Here is a 17,509-nt window from a genome sequence, read left to right on the forward strand (position 1 = left end):
TATGGAAAACGAAAACCATTCCAATTGCTTGAAAAGGCTAAATGGTAAATACATTGGCAGAAATGTGTTTCAGCTTTGTAGTTTAAAAGGAGTAAAATAACCATATCAGACTAATACTGGTGTCTGTAAAATATCACTGTTGCGATATCAGTATTGTATTTTAATGGTGCAATTAGACACGCTTAAATAAAGGGTTCACAGTGCATGATCACTCTATTACACACACACACAGGGACCCACTTCAGCATCCCTCCTTCTCCTCTTCTTCATCAGTTAAATACAGGTTAAATGCTGGTGCACTTTCTCATCCTGTGCAGTGTGATGGAGTTTGTGATGGGACAGAAAATTGGTGGACGGCGTAGGCAGAGGGTTCACCGGTCCATGACCACACTACTGTCCCTCACTAAATGGTTCTTACTGCACCCGTAGATGATCTGCTCGCACACCTTCACCTCATGCACACGCAGAAGTAATATCATTTTTACTGGAATCCTTTTATTTATAAGGCTCTGAAAAGGTCACTATTGTTTTGCCAATCAGCCCTGGTCATCAAACCGTTTTTTGTTGTTGTTTTTGACGTGTTACATGTTGCACAGGTACAAAGCGCTTGCTTCTAAAGCGCAATGGACTTATGTAACAATACACAGCACGCTTTTTTAAATGAAATCCTCCTTTTGGATTCTTGAGAAATATGATTTTAAACCTTCCGACTACCATCTGCAACTATTTTATTAACTGAAGTGTAAATGAAGGTCACCCCTTATAAAGCATAAATAAAGTTTGTATGTGTTGTTGTTTCTGATGGTTCAGCTGTTGGAACATAACAATACACATACCTAATAGCTTACAAAGCCGTGTGTGGACAAAGCAATTTCTAGGGTGCTTCTGAATTTTCTGGTGGTTTTCAAAATTATGAGATTGGCCACTCTCATACCCCCCTCTTCTCTCTCTCTCTCGCTCTCTCTAAAAAAAACTCCACAGGACCCGTGTGGACATAACTGCCACCCAGACCCAAAATCCCACTACCAGCATGAATTCACCCCAGGAGTGTACCAAAAGAAAAAATCAATTTCAGGGCATTTGTGACCAAGAAAAGGGGAAAAAAAAAAAAAACAAAGAATACTGCCATAATTGCCATCACAGTGACAGAGTTTAGAGAGAGACAGTTGCTGTGATGGACAATTAAACATCACTCACTGGCCTACTCATTTCTCCATGCATTTCCCCTCCAGTCTCTCTCTCCTTTGTTCATATATCTCCTTCATAAATACAAACCAACATAAATCCTTCCATCCTCTCATAACTGCCCATCATAGCATGGAAGGAAAAAAGAAGGGAGGGGAAGTGAGCGTAGATGGATGCAAAGGTTGATGGATGGATGGATGGATGATGACAGGGGGAAAAAAAAAAAATACATCACAGATGAAAGATGTACTGGACGGCCAGATGGATGGATGGATCACAGAGGTAGGGAGCTAAAAGGATGACCCATTGACCTGTGTCTGATGTCTCATAAGTGGAAGGTCTTGTTGTGCTCGCTGGTTTGATTGTAAAGCACCGGGCGGGATAAAGGGGGATAGAAGTAAAGTGGAAAGAAGGGATAGGGTTGGCAGATGAGGAGGAGAGGAGTGTGGTGCTTGTCATTTATCCGTCTAATAGAACAGGTTATTGGATATATACGATCATCTCAGTAGAAACTGTTGCAACTAACGGTTATTTTCATTATCGATTAATCTGTCGATTATTTTATCGATTAATCGATGAATCGTTTGGTCCATAAAATAACAGAAAACCATTAAAAAAATGTTGATCGGTGTTCGTCAAACCTGGAAATGATGATGTTCTCAAATGTCTTGTTTTGTCCACTAACCAAAATGATTGACTTTTAATGATTAATTTGTTATCCAGAGCAAAGGAATGAAGAAAATATTCATATTTAAGAAGCTTAAACAATCAGAAATTTTGTTTTAATCATGAAAAAAGCTTCAAACCGATGAATCGATTATCAAAATAGTTGTAGATTAATTTAGTAATCAATGAATAATCGTTTCATCGATTAGTGGTTTCAGCTCTATTGATTTTCTTTATAAACGTCAGTGGAATCACGTTTGATGGTAAAAAAGCTCAGATGCACATCACATATATTACTTGGTAATTCTACACACTGCCTTAATGCAAATATATGAAAAGAAACCTTCCTTTAAAATGCTATACAAAGTGCTTCGACGCTTGACAATGAAGAGCTGCACGACAGACCTTGCACTCGTCACTTTCAGATGAAAAGTCACTGAATAATATTTTAGTGAACCTCCTCGTAACTTTAAAAAAAAAAAAAAAGTGAATGCCTCAACTCGCTTCTGACTATCAGCTCTTTATTCGCTCTTCCTCGTGTCTTGGCACGTTTCTATTCAAACAGCGTCTTTATATTCGTGCTGCCACATTTATACACAGTGTTTCTACTTGAGAAATAAGGACTGAGAGGTTATATGGAATCAGTATAGCCTCTGATCTGTAGTTAAGCAGATACATTAGCCTGTCTGACCCATTCAGCCCCCCAGTTTCTATGTCACACCCAAACATTGAGAAAGTTAAATAAAAGATACAGCGACACAAAGAAGGGACATAAGATGACTCTGCAATCATCTCAAAAGTGAATAACACATTTTCTAGGCTTTGAATGTTTGCAAAGATGTATTTTCTTTCTCTGCATCTACTCTGATTATTAAATAATCAGACATGATCGTTTCTCTATGAAAATGTGTTTGCCGTTAGTCATAAAGTCTACATCTGGCACAGCTCGAAAAGACAAAAAAAAACAGTTACAACAGAAACAAACAAACAGAACTACCCATAAAATCACTGATTCTGCTTAGTGGCAAGCAACACAAGAGTGGGCAGTAGTTTTACTGTGCGACTGTATAAATGTAAGTACTGTGTGCATCCTCAGCGATCCAACCCAAGATAACCTAATAATAAAAACATGCGGTGGTATTTACAAGAGGCAGTAATTTGAGCTTGATGTTGATAGATGCACTATTTATTGTAGTGAGTTAGCCTTACGCGGTGACAGTTGTTAAGTTCTTTTTGAGCCAGAATAAATAGGCTCATGCCTCAAGAACCAAGGTCATAAAAGCATACTAGTACTCATTTGGAAAAGAGACCTGCAAGCGGTTTTTGGTGCAGCAAAGAACGGTGTCTATTAGCAATTCACTCAAGTAAGTATTTTAGTAGCCATTACAACAGGCAAATCCCAGAGCTTAAAGGTTTATGTGCAGGCCTCCGAGCTGAAATAACAGTTCTCAGTTTATACGAGGTCATAAAGAACTGTAATGATACTGGGGGAAATTAGTTTCCATGGAGGGGGCAAAGGATGAAGGAAAATAGCAGTCGAGGAGAGAAGAAGGGAAGGCGAGATGACGCTGAAATATTTTGAGATGCAAGTGGAAGAGAAATACTTTGAAAAATCAGAGCACACAAAGAGAGGGGATTAATTCACTGTGTGTGTGTGTGTGTGTGTTGATGACACATTGTAAAATGAATCCTCAGTTCAGCTGTCCTTCATTAAAGTGAAGTCTTCAGTGCAAAATAGTCCCTCACGCGCACGCACGCACACACACACACACACATGCACTCATATACTGTGTAAACTCAATCTGTTCTTTATTAGAGAACAGCTGGGGGTGAATGACAGCTTGACTGGACACTCTCACACTGTAAACTCTCTCTGACCTTCATTAAACTATTAAGTGCGGTGGTTCGCTAACCGTTTAAATGGATGACCTAATCACTGCCATGTGAACGTGTCCTGCTGTGAGCCTCTCAGACAGAGAAGACCACTTAACAAGCTACTCAGACAGAAAGACGGACAGAATTAAAAAAAAACACCCCACAACACTTTGCTTTTAAATACACATCACTCCTAATCACTAATCGTACATGTGTGTACTTTTTTCATTAAAATTGCCATCCTTAGGACCATGAAAAAAGTAGTAAATCAAGTTGCCCCATTATTAGAAATGTTCACAAAGACATCTTGTAGAAGGGGTCTGAAATTAACTCTTTTTTTTTTTTAAACTTACTGGGCAAGGTGGCTGATGGATATTATACCATATAATTTACAGGCTAAAAAACATTAACGGGTCTTTAATGTCAAACATCTGTTCCTTCTTTAACTAAAATTACATTATGTCAAATAAACCCTTAAAAAGTCACACCGAAATTTGAATAAAGTCTGTAATTAAAGTGGAAATAAATTCATCAAAATCAATACTTCAGTGACAAGAGTCTAACTGAGCTCAGACGCAGATCTTTGATTACACATTGTGCATTGTTTTGTTTCACAGTACAAACTGATACAAACAATAATCTGCAGACAGTCTTGTGAGATTTACTCAAATTCAATGTCTGGCCAGAGTCACTTTAAAGCCCCCGTCGTAGATGTCTGATCTTTGAACAATGAAAGCCAATAATGCCTCCCAATCAAAGGTTTTAAACACTTTTAATAATTCACAGTCATCGTTTTTAGATAATGTACTCTTCTGCAGGAAGCCCATTTCTTCCTCCAATTGATAGTCACTCTCAGTCTTTGTATTCTGTCAATACGTGGAGCGACTACTTTACTGAAAATCATTCATACATGGAGCTGACTCAAGAACTTCATTTCCCATTCCAATAATAAAAGGATTCACATTCATTCATTAGTTGATCAATGTGTTGCTGCTCATTCACTCATACAATTATTGCTTATGTGTGTGTGTGTGTGCGTGCGTGTGCGCGCGTATGCTGAAATACCTTTAACTGCCTCGTCCACTACTTCCACCACTCGATCAATCTGCTGGACCTGAAATACAGACACACATGGGAAAAGCTTATTGATGCTGACAGACCAAGTCCACAAGGTCAAACAAAAAGCCTGGTATTGACAAACCACAAACACACATAAACTGATCCACATTTAAACGAGGTGGGCATTTAAATGAGGAGTAATCACACATAAAAAAAAAAAAACAAGTCCATATAGATACAGCCACACCAAGGTCAGGCCAGAGGGATATTACCTAAATGCCACTGTATGTGTGTGTGTGTGTCTAATATACTTTTAAATACTTTTAAGACTCATCTGAACTCAAATAATTGCCAGGACTTCATTATAAAAATGTCTTTGAAAAAGGTAATGGGTTTAGGGAACTGGAATGGTACAGTGCCTTTACTTTGAAATGGGTACAGAATATGTTATGTGGCAGATAGAGACATTGAAACCATCCTGTTGTCACCAACAGATTTGGCATGCATACTCTGATCAGTGTACACGTGAGGCCACATGAAAAGCAGGATGCTGCAAACTGTATGTATCAACACAGGCACAGTCTGGAAAAGGCATCCATGGAGAGAAAGTGAGCTGAGGTAGAACATATGCTTGAGTCATAAGTGAAAAAGACAGATGACTTTTTTTTATAAGGCATTCTAATTATTTCCTCCAATGAAGAAAATAGTATCTACCTGCAATTTGGGTAGCAAAAACAAGAAAAAACATGTTCAGGTTAGTGCTGGCCAAAGTCAGGATGTAAAGTCTAGCTGAATAATAAACTGCAGGCAAATGTGAAACCAGCACTGATTACACTAACCTGCCAATTTGCACAATTTCATCTGGGAAAGAATGAACGAGATAGGGAGGCATGTACAGAGCATTAGAAGTGGGAAAAGAAAATGTTAAGCCACCTTTTTTTTTTTTCTTCCTTTTATTCCTCTCAGCACTGCCTCCACATCTAATTCCCTCAATTTCACCAGCGCTCAATGCCTCCAGGTCCTTTATTCAGTGTAACTCTACTTTCAGACACACTCGCTTGGAACAGGCTGTGCTTTTGCAGTCAGCAATTACATACATGTTATATAATAAAGCAAAGAAAGACAATCTGGTTTCATTCAGAAAAGCAGTATTTCAAAGTAATACTGGCCCTTCAAAAATCCAACCTAAAGGTCCAGTGAGTTCAATTTCTGTACAATTTTTTGAGAAGTAGAATATTTAAGTTTAATTGTATAAATTGTTGTTTTTTGTTACCCCAGAGTGAGACATTTATAAGGAGCCCCAATATTTAATAACATTTTCAGAGTAGGAGTGAATGGGATGTCAGTGACTTTGGCCACAGCCATACAGTCTGGTCTGGATTATTTCTTTTTTTAAAACACCCAACAGTTCTTAGAGTTAAATTAAAATGGTGTTTAATATATCCAGAGAGCAGCAGGTCTACAGACAAATTCTTGTGCAAGAGGGTCATTAGAGGTTAAAAACAAAAAAAAAAAATCGAGAGACACAGCAAAGGGTTTGAATAATAAGAGAGTTTTTCCTTTTGCATACTGTGTAAAAATGTCTGCTGTCTGCTATAAGCGTCTGCTTACTCATTGTAAATCTGGGATTACCAAGGCCGGTGCTGTGTATGTATGTGATGTGAGTAATAGATCTCTGATATAGGTTGTGGCATGTCGAGTTCAGACATGCAAAACACGGTGGGTTTGTGTCTGTGTACCTCCCTCGAACGACGCTGCCATTCATTTCGCAGCAACCTCACGCAAGGTGACACAAAAGAAATACACATGAAAGCAGGGACACAGTTCAATTACACTGAATAAATTCAACAGGAAGCACTTTTTTTTACTATATATCACCTTATCTAAAGCCGTTAGTGCAATCCCTATATACAAATTCTCAACTGCTGTTTTGCATCTAATTTGCATAACCCACCAACTGTCACTGCCATTGTGTGGCTGATTGTAACTATGGAGGATACACAAGGGGAATGTGTGCACACTCATACGCACCCTGCTGTCAGTGTCTGTCAACCCTGCGTGGCTCTTCATGTGTGCCCATGTTGTTCCATGGTTGTGGGGACAATTTTCTGCTGGACTCCACTGTAATTAGGATCGTGTGGCTGGTTCTTACAACTTCAAGGGTCTGTTTGATAGTGAATGACCCAGTTTTAGGGTTACAGTTTAGCATTTTGTATGCAGTGGTTAAGGTAATGTGCTGGGGAAAATGGTGCATGTGTGTGTGTGTGTGTGTGTGATATTTGTTGCCTCTTAAGGACCAATTAGACAGAATCGCATTTCTTGGGAACTGGTTCAGTTTGGGTCTAAGAATTAAATTGCGATTAGGTTTGGCATTAAATGGTTATCAATGCAGTGTCCTAAGAAGACTAGCTGCGCAGACCGGTGTGTGTGCGTGCACGCGCGTGTATCAAGGCATAATCCAATCTACTCATGACAATGAAAGGACCAGCAGTGGTAAACTTCGCAGCTGTTTGTCTCACCCTGAAGGCTATTACATATTCAAACCTGTTTATCTGAATGTAATTATATTATACATACATGCCACACGGCTTGAATGTAATTATGTCACACAGTGGCATGTTTACTTATAAAGAATAACATTATTATTTATGGTAAAGGATATTAAACTTAACATTTGAGAGCCCCCCCCCCCCCCCCATTATTTCAGTGATCAATATTACACCGTTTCGCATGTCAGTTTATGTGAATGTATGTGAAAATTTGGTGTTCAGCGCTGGTTTTAATAATACAATCTAATTTCACCAACTGCATGATTTCCTGGAAATGCAAAAATCATGTTGCTCTTTGTGTAAAAAATAATCCTCATTCACCTTTCACCAAGGCCATTCATTTTATATATTGTTGGCTTTGGGGGAAAAAAAACACGTTAATTTCAAACATCAATCATTTAACTAGTTTCCTCCTGTGATTACTGAGGTGACACAGTCTTTGAAGAAAATGAAATGACTGTTCCATATCACACTTGTTTTCACGCATCGGTGGGTTATGAGTGAACACATTATTAGTTAAAAAGGCTGCAATCTAAAATAACCAAAAGACAAAATGACTTGCTTGTGTCATGGTAAACTGTTGGGACACTATTTGGAAAATGTTGTTATATCTGCACAGTCCTGCGACTCCACCAACATTAAACAAGGTTTTCTCTTTTTAGTCACAACATATTCTCTGTTATCTGTCGGATTCCCTCTCAGCAAAATGTAAATCAAGCGATGTGAGAGCGAATTGGACTCCTGCACCACCTCTGAGCTCCACTTCCAGCCTTGAGGAAATCTGGCCAGTAATGGTAGACTTTGAAAAATCACAGTTCAGAGAGAGAGAGATGACTCTCTTAACAGCCGTTCTACTTAGCTGCTAGGCACACATGTTCCCTCAGTGGAAAGCTGGCTTTTTTTTTCACCATAGACATTTTGACATGTTTCAGCAGGAGAAGCACAGATGCAATTGATAACATTAACGATGGCTCTGTTCATTTAATTCAAGTCAAGACGGTGAGGCAGTGAGCCCTGAAGATTAATGGAACTCAGCCGTCGTCTGATTTTTTACACCTGTGTATTTTTTTTCTGTTGTGACCTGTCAAAATATCTGCCTTGAAAAAAAGACAGATTATCCCGTTCTGATGCCTCAAGAATTGTGATTTGGCACGAACCATGTTGACGTTTTGCAACCAGAAATTCAGACGTGTCACTTGTAACCAGGCTCCTCTTGGATAATAGCAGCTGTCAATCACGCTGGTGTCCCCTCAAATGAAACATACTTTATTAGAAACAAATTGACATCATGTGCTACTAAAGCGATTGAGCCAATTAACTTCTTGGGAAACTGTTTGCTGATGTTAGAAATGGAGTAAGTGTAAGAGTGAGAATTCAGCTCATTTTCCCATAGACATCTCTTAAAACTGAGTTCTTTTTGTAACCAGCAGATTCACCCCCTAGTGGCTATTCAATATATTTACACTTCCTCTTTGGCTTCAGAAAGAACCTGGAAGACTATGTCAATTGGCTTTAATCACAAAATATTATTATTTTAATGAACCGACTCAAATATCAACTGTCTCTTGTCATCCTGTCTACAACAGCTTTATGCCATGAAGGCTTCACATCATTCACTTGTCCCTTACTACCTTTGCCCTTGTCTACACCAAGTAATATACTCAGATACACTGTGATAAATGTTCTGCATGGTGAGGGCAAGGCATTTACTAAAGAATAACACATAAAATGTGTCAATTAGGACATGTCTGTGAAGGTCTACTTGCTTTTGGAAAGTGAAGGTTCTACTTCTTTTGGTCAATTTCACCCGTTTGGTGAAGAACCTAGATACTATCCTAATGCAAATCTATGGGACTAGCAAATAAAACAAGATTAAAGGCAACTAAAAAGTTGACACTGGGAGAATAAAGTAGGGCAGCGTATTGTCAGATGAAGAAGTATGTAATGATGTAAAATCCAGATGACAATCTGCTTGAGATGATGTGTTTATTTTGGAGTCCATGTTATCCGTGTTTATGGCACATTCCCCGTGCTTGTGTTATTCAAATACTCGATGCCTCTATTCTTTCTTTTTCAACAGACTACAGCTTCATCTTCTCCTCTCTTCATGTCCTCGTCTAACTCGTACTTTTCTCCCTCCTTGAATCATAAATTCTTTCTGGGTTTTTTTTTTTTTGTTTTATTCCCCTCTCCACCCTGTTCATCTCAGCATTGTAGAGGTTTGTCTCCCAGGGCTGTGTATTGATCTACCAAGCAGCAGGGAGGCCAGAATAGAACAGACACAGCAGGGTGGCAACAAGGTGAACGACCGGTCAATCCATCTGTGTCTGTCTGTGTTTGCATGTGTGTGTGTGTGTGTGTCTGTCTGACAGACTAACGCCTCAAAGCAAACTGGACATAAATAAAGGTGAGCAAAAGGAACTATGCAGATGAAATAAGACGTGTAAGTATATCCTAAAATGTAAATTCAAATGCATACACATACATACATACATACCCCAATGATACTGAGTCCTTTGAGGTAGTCCATCCGTGGCTGGGCCTGGGGAACACAGCCTGCTAAAACCACCTTTTTCTGCTGCTCCTGGGCTTTTCTGTAAACAAAAGCGGAAAAGTCCAAACAAAAAATGAATATGGGTCAATAAATAATATTTTCTCACTGAGCTTGTGATTTCAAAATAGGAAAAACAAAAGCCAACAAACAGTGGCAGTCACATGTCTATGCAATTTGTAGACAGTGAGAAAATTATACAATGTTTGTGAAAGTTTCTTGCTACAAGGAAAACATTGACTGTTTTCCCCCTAAAGGCACGTTAGCTATTCCCTCATGAAATGCCCATGAGAAAATGGAGAAGAATTTGCTCAAGGTAAATCCCATGGTGCAAAACCAGCATGTGTGACTAAGATAACTAAACTGGATCATTTATTATGTCTGATTATCAAAGATGTATAACTATCTTTTAACTATTAGTGCTACCCTGACATTCCATTTGGGTCTGTTTTTACTGACACAGAAGAATAGTCTGGAGGGAATTAAGGCTAATTTCACGTGTGTGCATACATATATATATATATATAAATACAGTATATAAAATGGCATGCATGCCATTTTCTACAACAATAAATTTGATATACATGTACTGTATTAGACTGGTTATTTGATACAGTGCTGAATTTTCATGGACAAACTCAAATTAAACTCAAATAAAGCTCCAGTGTGTAATACTTTTCAATTAAATACACTACCCATAAGTAACTTTGTATAAGTTCCTAATCACTTTAACCCTTCTGTTACCAATCATACCGTCGTTGACAGGATTTGGCATGCATATTTCTCATGACCGTAACTCCAAGACCGTTTGTGATATCTAGAAAATTAAAAAAAACTATGGACTGGCGATCTGCCCAGGGTGTACCCCACCTTTCGCCCAATGACGACTGAGATTGACACAGAACCCCCTGTGACCCTCATGTGGAGGATAAAGCAGAAGGAGATGGATACTGGAAAGCAGAGAAATAGAGCTTTGCACACATATACTTATCATTACGGTAGCCCTTTCCCGGAACGACTGAATCACAGTCAAGATTTACCATCACATCACGTTTGCTTCTCAGTACCGTAATTCCTAAACGGTTGAATAACTGCCAGATATCGAGAGTGAAAGTTATCTTGGAAAGCCATAAAATCATAAGAGGTCATAAGAAAGCTACTATATAAATAAAAAAAATACAATAGAATAAAATCAAACAGATTGCATGCGCTGGATTTTGTATCTTACTATGCAAATGAAGAATGATATCCTTTCTGGTGTGAATAGGCCACCATAGTTCTCTGATGCACTCGGTAAAGGGAGGAGTGAGCAGATGAGTCATCCGTAATCTACAGTCTCACCATTAGATGTAACTAATTCTGACACGCTGGACCTCTGAGCTTAACAGGCCGTGCAATCGTTTAACATTTTAGTAACACCAACAACATTTGTGTATTACATAATACAATACACAGAACAGGAGAGTAAGCAGGGGTCAGGTTATTTTAAAAGACTTGCTCTGTCATTCCAGCACTTATGGTTCCAATTTCTGAGACAATTTGAATTAAAAAGGGCAGAGCACAATGGACAGACAGTAAAATATTGAAGCAAACCATGAGGAGAGAGAGAGAGAGAGTGTATGTGTGTCTGTGTGTGCATGTTTGAGTGTGTGCCCGTGAGCATGCGGATCTATGCGAGTCTTTATGTCACCTTCAGTTAATGGCACTGAGATTTGAGACTCAGTCTGTCTGACAAAAGCTTTTGGAAGAGCTGCCCAGACTCCACCATGAATCTTTAATAATGAAGCCTCCTGACAGTTGGAGCGAGGGAGGGAGGGAGGATGGTAGGGAGGGATGAAAGTGGGGATTGTATGTAAGTGAGGGAGGAATCGTGGGAGGAGCAAAGAAACTGGATACAGACTGTCAGTTGTGTTTTAATTCATACCGTGTTTGTATTCTTCAGCAGAGCAAAGACAGCAAGTGATGGAGGTCGAGGGAGTGTGTGAGAGAGCAGAGGAGAGAGAGAGGGAGAGGTGAGGGCTGATAAGATGAGGAACAAAGAAATAGATGAAATAGATGGAGATGACAAGAGGAAAGATGAGGGCAGATACTGAAATGTTATTTTGATTATTTTTGACTTGTTTGTCTTATTCAAGGTTATTTTAGTCTCGTGTTTACTTCTTTATCCAAGTCCTCACTGGCACATGTGTGTTGAGCAGGTAACAGCAAATCACTCAAGATAAAACAAAGACAGACAGCTTGCAGAGAAAATGTACTTCCACTGATCATCAGAAATACACATTATTATTGTACAAGTTTGTTTACTAGTTTTATACACACGCCTTTCACCTTTATTATAGAAAGTAAACGATCATATACAGCGAACATGACTCTAGGGTAAACAGATGCTGGAAATAGGGGGCAGTGTGATGCTAGTAAATACTTCAAATAGGAGATATGTTAACTTCCAACACTGGCTGAAACAAGACAGATGAAGCCAAAAATGAATTTATCTGCTTGGAGCAGCACATTCTCCCCAAACTGTTTCTCGTGAACGACTGCAACTGGCATCGCTGCACACAGAGACACACACACACACAGTAGGGGTGCGTCTGCATAATTCACACATCTCCTGCCAAAATGTGCCAAACGTTCCTTTAATTTTCTACTCGCTCCCCGCCCACAGATTCAGACTCGTAGCTGACACAGTGAGTAAGGAGATGCAGCCTGATCCGTCGCCTCAGCGCCCCGGGGGGCACGGGCCAATCACGTCGCACACAGTTCCTGGATGGGATGAGATGGAATGGGATTATGTGATGCAGTTGCCGTGGTGATACTTTTGAGCCTGACTGAGTGCGCGCTGCCAGTGACCAGGACCAGAGCAGATGTCCTCTGAGATCAGAGAACGGGATGTTCTTGTGCACTCACACACAAGCACACGTGAACGCACAGAGCTTCCTTGGCTTTCTTGGCACCTTGCCCTGAATCTCTCCGGCCCCCACACACTCACACACATATGCAAATGGTCATGGAGGGATGTGCTATACATACTGGTTTTTAACAGCTGAGTGGACACAGTGAATCAGTCAAATTAGACCAGACTAAACATCCAACCGAATTGACTAGGTTGACTTGGAGAAGGCCCTTGTTGTACATATGACATTAAAATAACTCTAGGCATTAAGATGGACCACAGTACTTGACCTATATAAGGGCCTTTCAACAAAACTTGGAAGTGAAAAGGGACACTTCCTTTGAGCCACAATGGTGTTTTTAAAACGTTGATCAAATCTTTCACAGGCATTTATAGACTTATTTTAACTTCTGTCATACATTTTTTCATTGAATAAATGTCTATTTTTACTGTCTGTTTACATTTGTAGACAACAATGCACAAGCGCTGGTAATTGTAGTCTTGTCTGTGGCAGTAGAGTAGAGTTCTCAACGGGTCGGGTTCGGGCTGTAAATTTCAGGCCCGTTGAGAAGTCTACAGTCGAGCAACAGTGAGAATCGCATTTGTAGCTTTGATGCATTTCTTTAAGCTGGAGCAAGCGTCCAATTCAGGTTGAGAGCCGGAAGAAGGCTTGTGTTCAGGTCAATTGAGTTCATTTCTTTAAAGTCCTCACTTCCACATATTTCCATATGACCACTCAAAGCTGCTTCACTGTACAGTTTTGCCATTCGCCCATTCACGTCAATTCACTTACACTTTCATACAGTTCATTTATGTGCAGCACATTTACAACTTCACATCATTCATACCCATTCACACACACACACACAGACACACACACTGCCAGCATTGCCAGCACAGCCGTTGCTTGCCCAAGGACACATCAGCATGTAGACTAGCGGAGCAGGGAATACAACCTTCCAAAGAAAGACGACTCACTCAGCTACCATTGCCAATGTGTGGGCAGAGGTATCAAAAAAAAAAAATTGATTAGGTGCAACTCAGTATTTTAACCAAGATCTCAGAGTGGATTTGAACAGTGACCTGCAGGACAAATCTGCTCTCACACTGCTAAATTAACTTAGCCATATGCAGCCGAGACCATCTTTGAAAATGGACTGGGTGATCATGAAGTGTCCTCATTAGCCCTCTTGGTCGCATTCATACCTATACTGATGTCCACATATGACTGGATCACCCGATCATAAGTGGTAATGCCAGATATTAACATATTTGATGTAATGTCCTGCAAAGTAATAGATATGTGTGTGTGTGTGTGTGTGTATGCGTGTATGTGCGTCCTTTCAATGACTTTCCCTGCTGTTTAACACCCTCAGCCCGATACAGAGCACTACATGGGGGCAGATGGGGTCATTACACACATGGAGCAGGCCATATGCTCCTGAACAAATATGTTGCTTAGAGGATGAGGTCACACTTGTAAGAGTACCAGAACAGGATAAGTAACTGAAACGTTAGGATCCTGATTAGCTCTGTATGCTGCTGAACACAACCACATTTGTCTGTGACCCAAAATGTGCAAAAAAAAAAAAAAAGGCAAGTGCCTGAATAACTACACAATTTTGACTTTGCACAGTTTGACGCAGCAAAAACTTTTTTAGGTGCAGTCAAGAGAAGAAGCACTGCATTAAAATTTCATTAAGACTAAGTGATTTATTTTCATTACATCCCTACATTCTCAACCCCCCCCCCCTCCCCCACCCCCCCCATATTTCCACTGTCCTTGCTCCTCAGTCTCCTCTCTTCACTCATCCCCTCATCTGCACTCTGACAGTCATTTCTGGCTGAGTTGACAGCAAGCCAGCCAATCAGCACACTCCTGACCTCTACGCATTAGCATAAGCAGCAAGGGTTGAGGTTAAGTACCCATCAAGCTTCAGTAATTAAGATGTGAGCTGGTGTGTGGAGGAGTGTGCATGATTGTGCTAGTGTGTGTGAGAGCGAGAGACAGAGAAACCAAATGTATTCAAGTCTCCCACTACTGACATTATCAACTTTTACATACTTCTCCTTTTACGCCAATGTAATACCAATCTTGGCCTTTGCCTGGCTTGCGTTTACAATCATATAGACAATCCATATACTGTACATAATGTACTGATGAGACAACAATGTATGTTTACTCTGATATTCATTTTCCACATTAACTTTCCACTAGGTTTCATTCTATCATCAGCAAATGCATCTCCAATACTGGCTCACAGCCCAGACTGAACAAATGTGGGGAAAACATTGTTTTTTTTTGTGTAATGGAGAAAGCAGCTGTTCCTCTGTGAATAACTGCACTGGAACATTTTAACAGAATGACAACTGTTAAAATAAAAACACTAAAAAAAACAGGAACTAACTGTGGTCCTGTGGGATCTCACCGTCAACAAACTAAGAGAAAATGAATGGAGTGATTAAGAGGAGGAGAGAAAATAAATAGGAAAGGGGGGATTGAGTGACTGACAGGTTAAAAGAGCATTGTTATAAACAGGAGGGAAATAAGAAGAAGCAAAATAAAGGCAGCAGAACATGAAGAGGAGAAAGAGTTGGTGTAGGTCTCGGCCAACAGTCTTAGAAATGCACAACAAACTATTCTAATTTTCAACAAAAGTTCATAGAAAACAAAACAAAAAACTAATTCAAATGGATGTCTATCACGGATTAATATATTACTCTTTTGCATCATTTGTTTATTTTACTCCTATGAGAAGACTTTGAAAGCTACACAACTTATAGAGAAACACACAAAAAAGTCATTGTCAAAACAGAAACGAGGAAGTCGGAGAGGTAAGTAAAGACAGGAAAAAGAACAAAAACTGCCAAGAGCATTTCTTCATGACCATGTGTCAGGGCGAGGAAGAATGATAACGGGACTCGAAGAGAAATGAAGGGGGACGACGAGAGCGCGGAGGCTCGGACAGAGGATTGTGATTGAGGGATGAGAGAAGGGTTTGAGGAGTAAAGCTGTAGAATCCCCCCGAGATATCTCTCTCTCTCTCTCTCTCTCTCTCTATCTCTCTGTCACTCTCACGCACACACTCACACACGCAGTCCCTGCTGTTGTGTTTCACAGGATAACAAAAGCGAATGTCCATATGGTGACGCTGAACGAGACAAAACCTGAAATAAAAAAAAGGGGTGAAAGGAAGACATAAAACCGAGGTAAGAAATATAAAGGCAAGAGAGGGGATGTTTAATTCAATCAATAAAAGATAATTACATGAAAGTGGGTCTATAAAAGTGAGTTGTGGTAAATGATGTCCAAAAAGATACAGATTTGAGCAGCTTGAGCACCTAGGACAAGTTGCCCAGGTCTGACTGCCCGTACACTCCTAAAATGTGGATTTCAATCTACAACTTCATAAATAATCCGATAGTAGCAGAGAGATAGAGCTTACTCTGGGCAACTACAATAAAACCACATGAAAACAAATGACTTGTTTTCACATTTATTGCCAGCATGGTTAATAAAGGCATTCATGTTAGAGCTGCGTTTTACAGGATACAGGCAATCTGTTGACCAATCAATACACCTATAAGGTTGCTAGTTTATGACTAGCTTACATGGACGCCAGATATATCGGAGATATAATGCAGGCCAATTGTCAACATGGGTCTAGTAAAAGTTGGTCAGAGGAAATGCAAGGCTTTCACATTATGGCCTATTAAAAAAATGCCTCGCACACCTGCCTAGCACTATGAAACTGATGGCATCTGTCTTGTAAAAATTGAGTTAAATGTGCGATAAATATTGCATTCATTGTAAATGAGATGTATTTGTCGCTTGAATAGTTCACAATAGAGGAAAAACGATGATTTAAAAAAAAAGGGGGGGAAAACAGCAATGGAAAAGGCCCACAGAGATTCACAAGAGATGGGAGATGTGCAGGAGACTGCATTAGAGCTGAACACTTGACTGAGCCACAAAGAGTGGAGAACCAAAGCTGAATTTTCATTTCAGATGCAAAGTCCGGCTTTCTATAGGAGAGGCTGTTATGGGACAAAAGGTGCAGGAGCAGCCGCTCAGCCTGAGGCTGATATGGAGAGACGAGTGCTGGCTAAAGACTAAAGAGGTGAAAACAAACACAAAACCTACATTTCCACAGTAGCAGCAACAAAGGAGTTTGTATTGTTCATGTATTTTTCTTATAAACCGTAAACAGAGCTCACAGAGAAATGTCAGAAGGGCCTAAATGTGTACAAATTAAGATTTGTAAGAATATGTGAGGCAACAGGAATGTTCAGTGTTTCAGTTTTATGTATAGAATAGATGTTTGGCCCACAAAAAAAAGATTTCCAAGTTGTCATCAGTTATATTTAAATGAGTAAAACACACACACACACACGGCTTGTTATCTGGAGCATCGGCAGTTGTGCATTAGTGTGGCAGCTTTAGTCTCAGACTTCACGGGTCATGTCACACGCAGACATTTATCATTTAGAGCCACAGCCACTCCCCATGAGGCCTTTCACCTCTGTGTGAATCAATCTGAAAACGAACAAGCGTGTGCATTTTACCTCCTGTGTGTGTGTGTGTGTGTGTGTGTGTACATACTTACCTTTCTTTGTACAGATGAGCGAGCGAGGTTGTGCGCGTGTCTATGTGCACTGTACATGTTTGCCATTCTGTGCAAATACACAAGCACAAAAAGCTGGCTAAGATGACAGGGTGAGAGGTCATCG

General features: G+C 39.9%; 1 protein-coding gene across 1 annotated transcript in view; it reads right to left on the reverse strand.

Moving 5' to 3' along the window:
* The window catches only part of cdkal1 (CDK5 regulatory subunit associated protein 1-like 1), a 211,355-nt gene that overhangs the window by 139,349 nt on the left and 54,497 nt on the right, over positions 1-17,509 (reverse strand). The window contains exons 5-6 of the mRNA XM_058648452.1: positions 9,832-9,928; positions 4,792-4,840 (exon numbers count right to left, since the gene is read on the reverse strand). Coding sequence (XP_058504435.1) covers positions 4,792-4,840; positions 9,832-9,928 — 146 coding nt within the window. The remainder of the gene's footprint in view (positions 1-4,791; positions 4,841-9,831; positions 9,929-17,509) is intronic.

The sequence above is a fragment of the Solea solea genome, chromosome 13 (genome assembly GCF_958295425.1).
Source record: "Solea solea chromosome 13, fSolSol10.1, whole genome shotgun sequence".
In the NCBI taxonomy this organism is placed as follows: Eukaryota; Metazoa; Chordata; class Actinopteri; order Pleuronectiformes; family Soleidae; genus Solea; species Solea solea.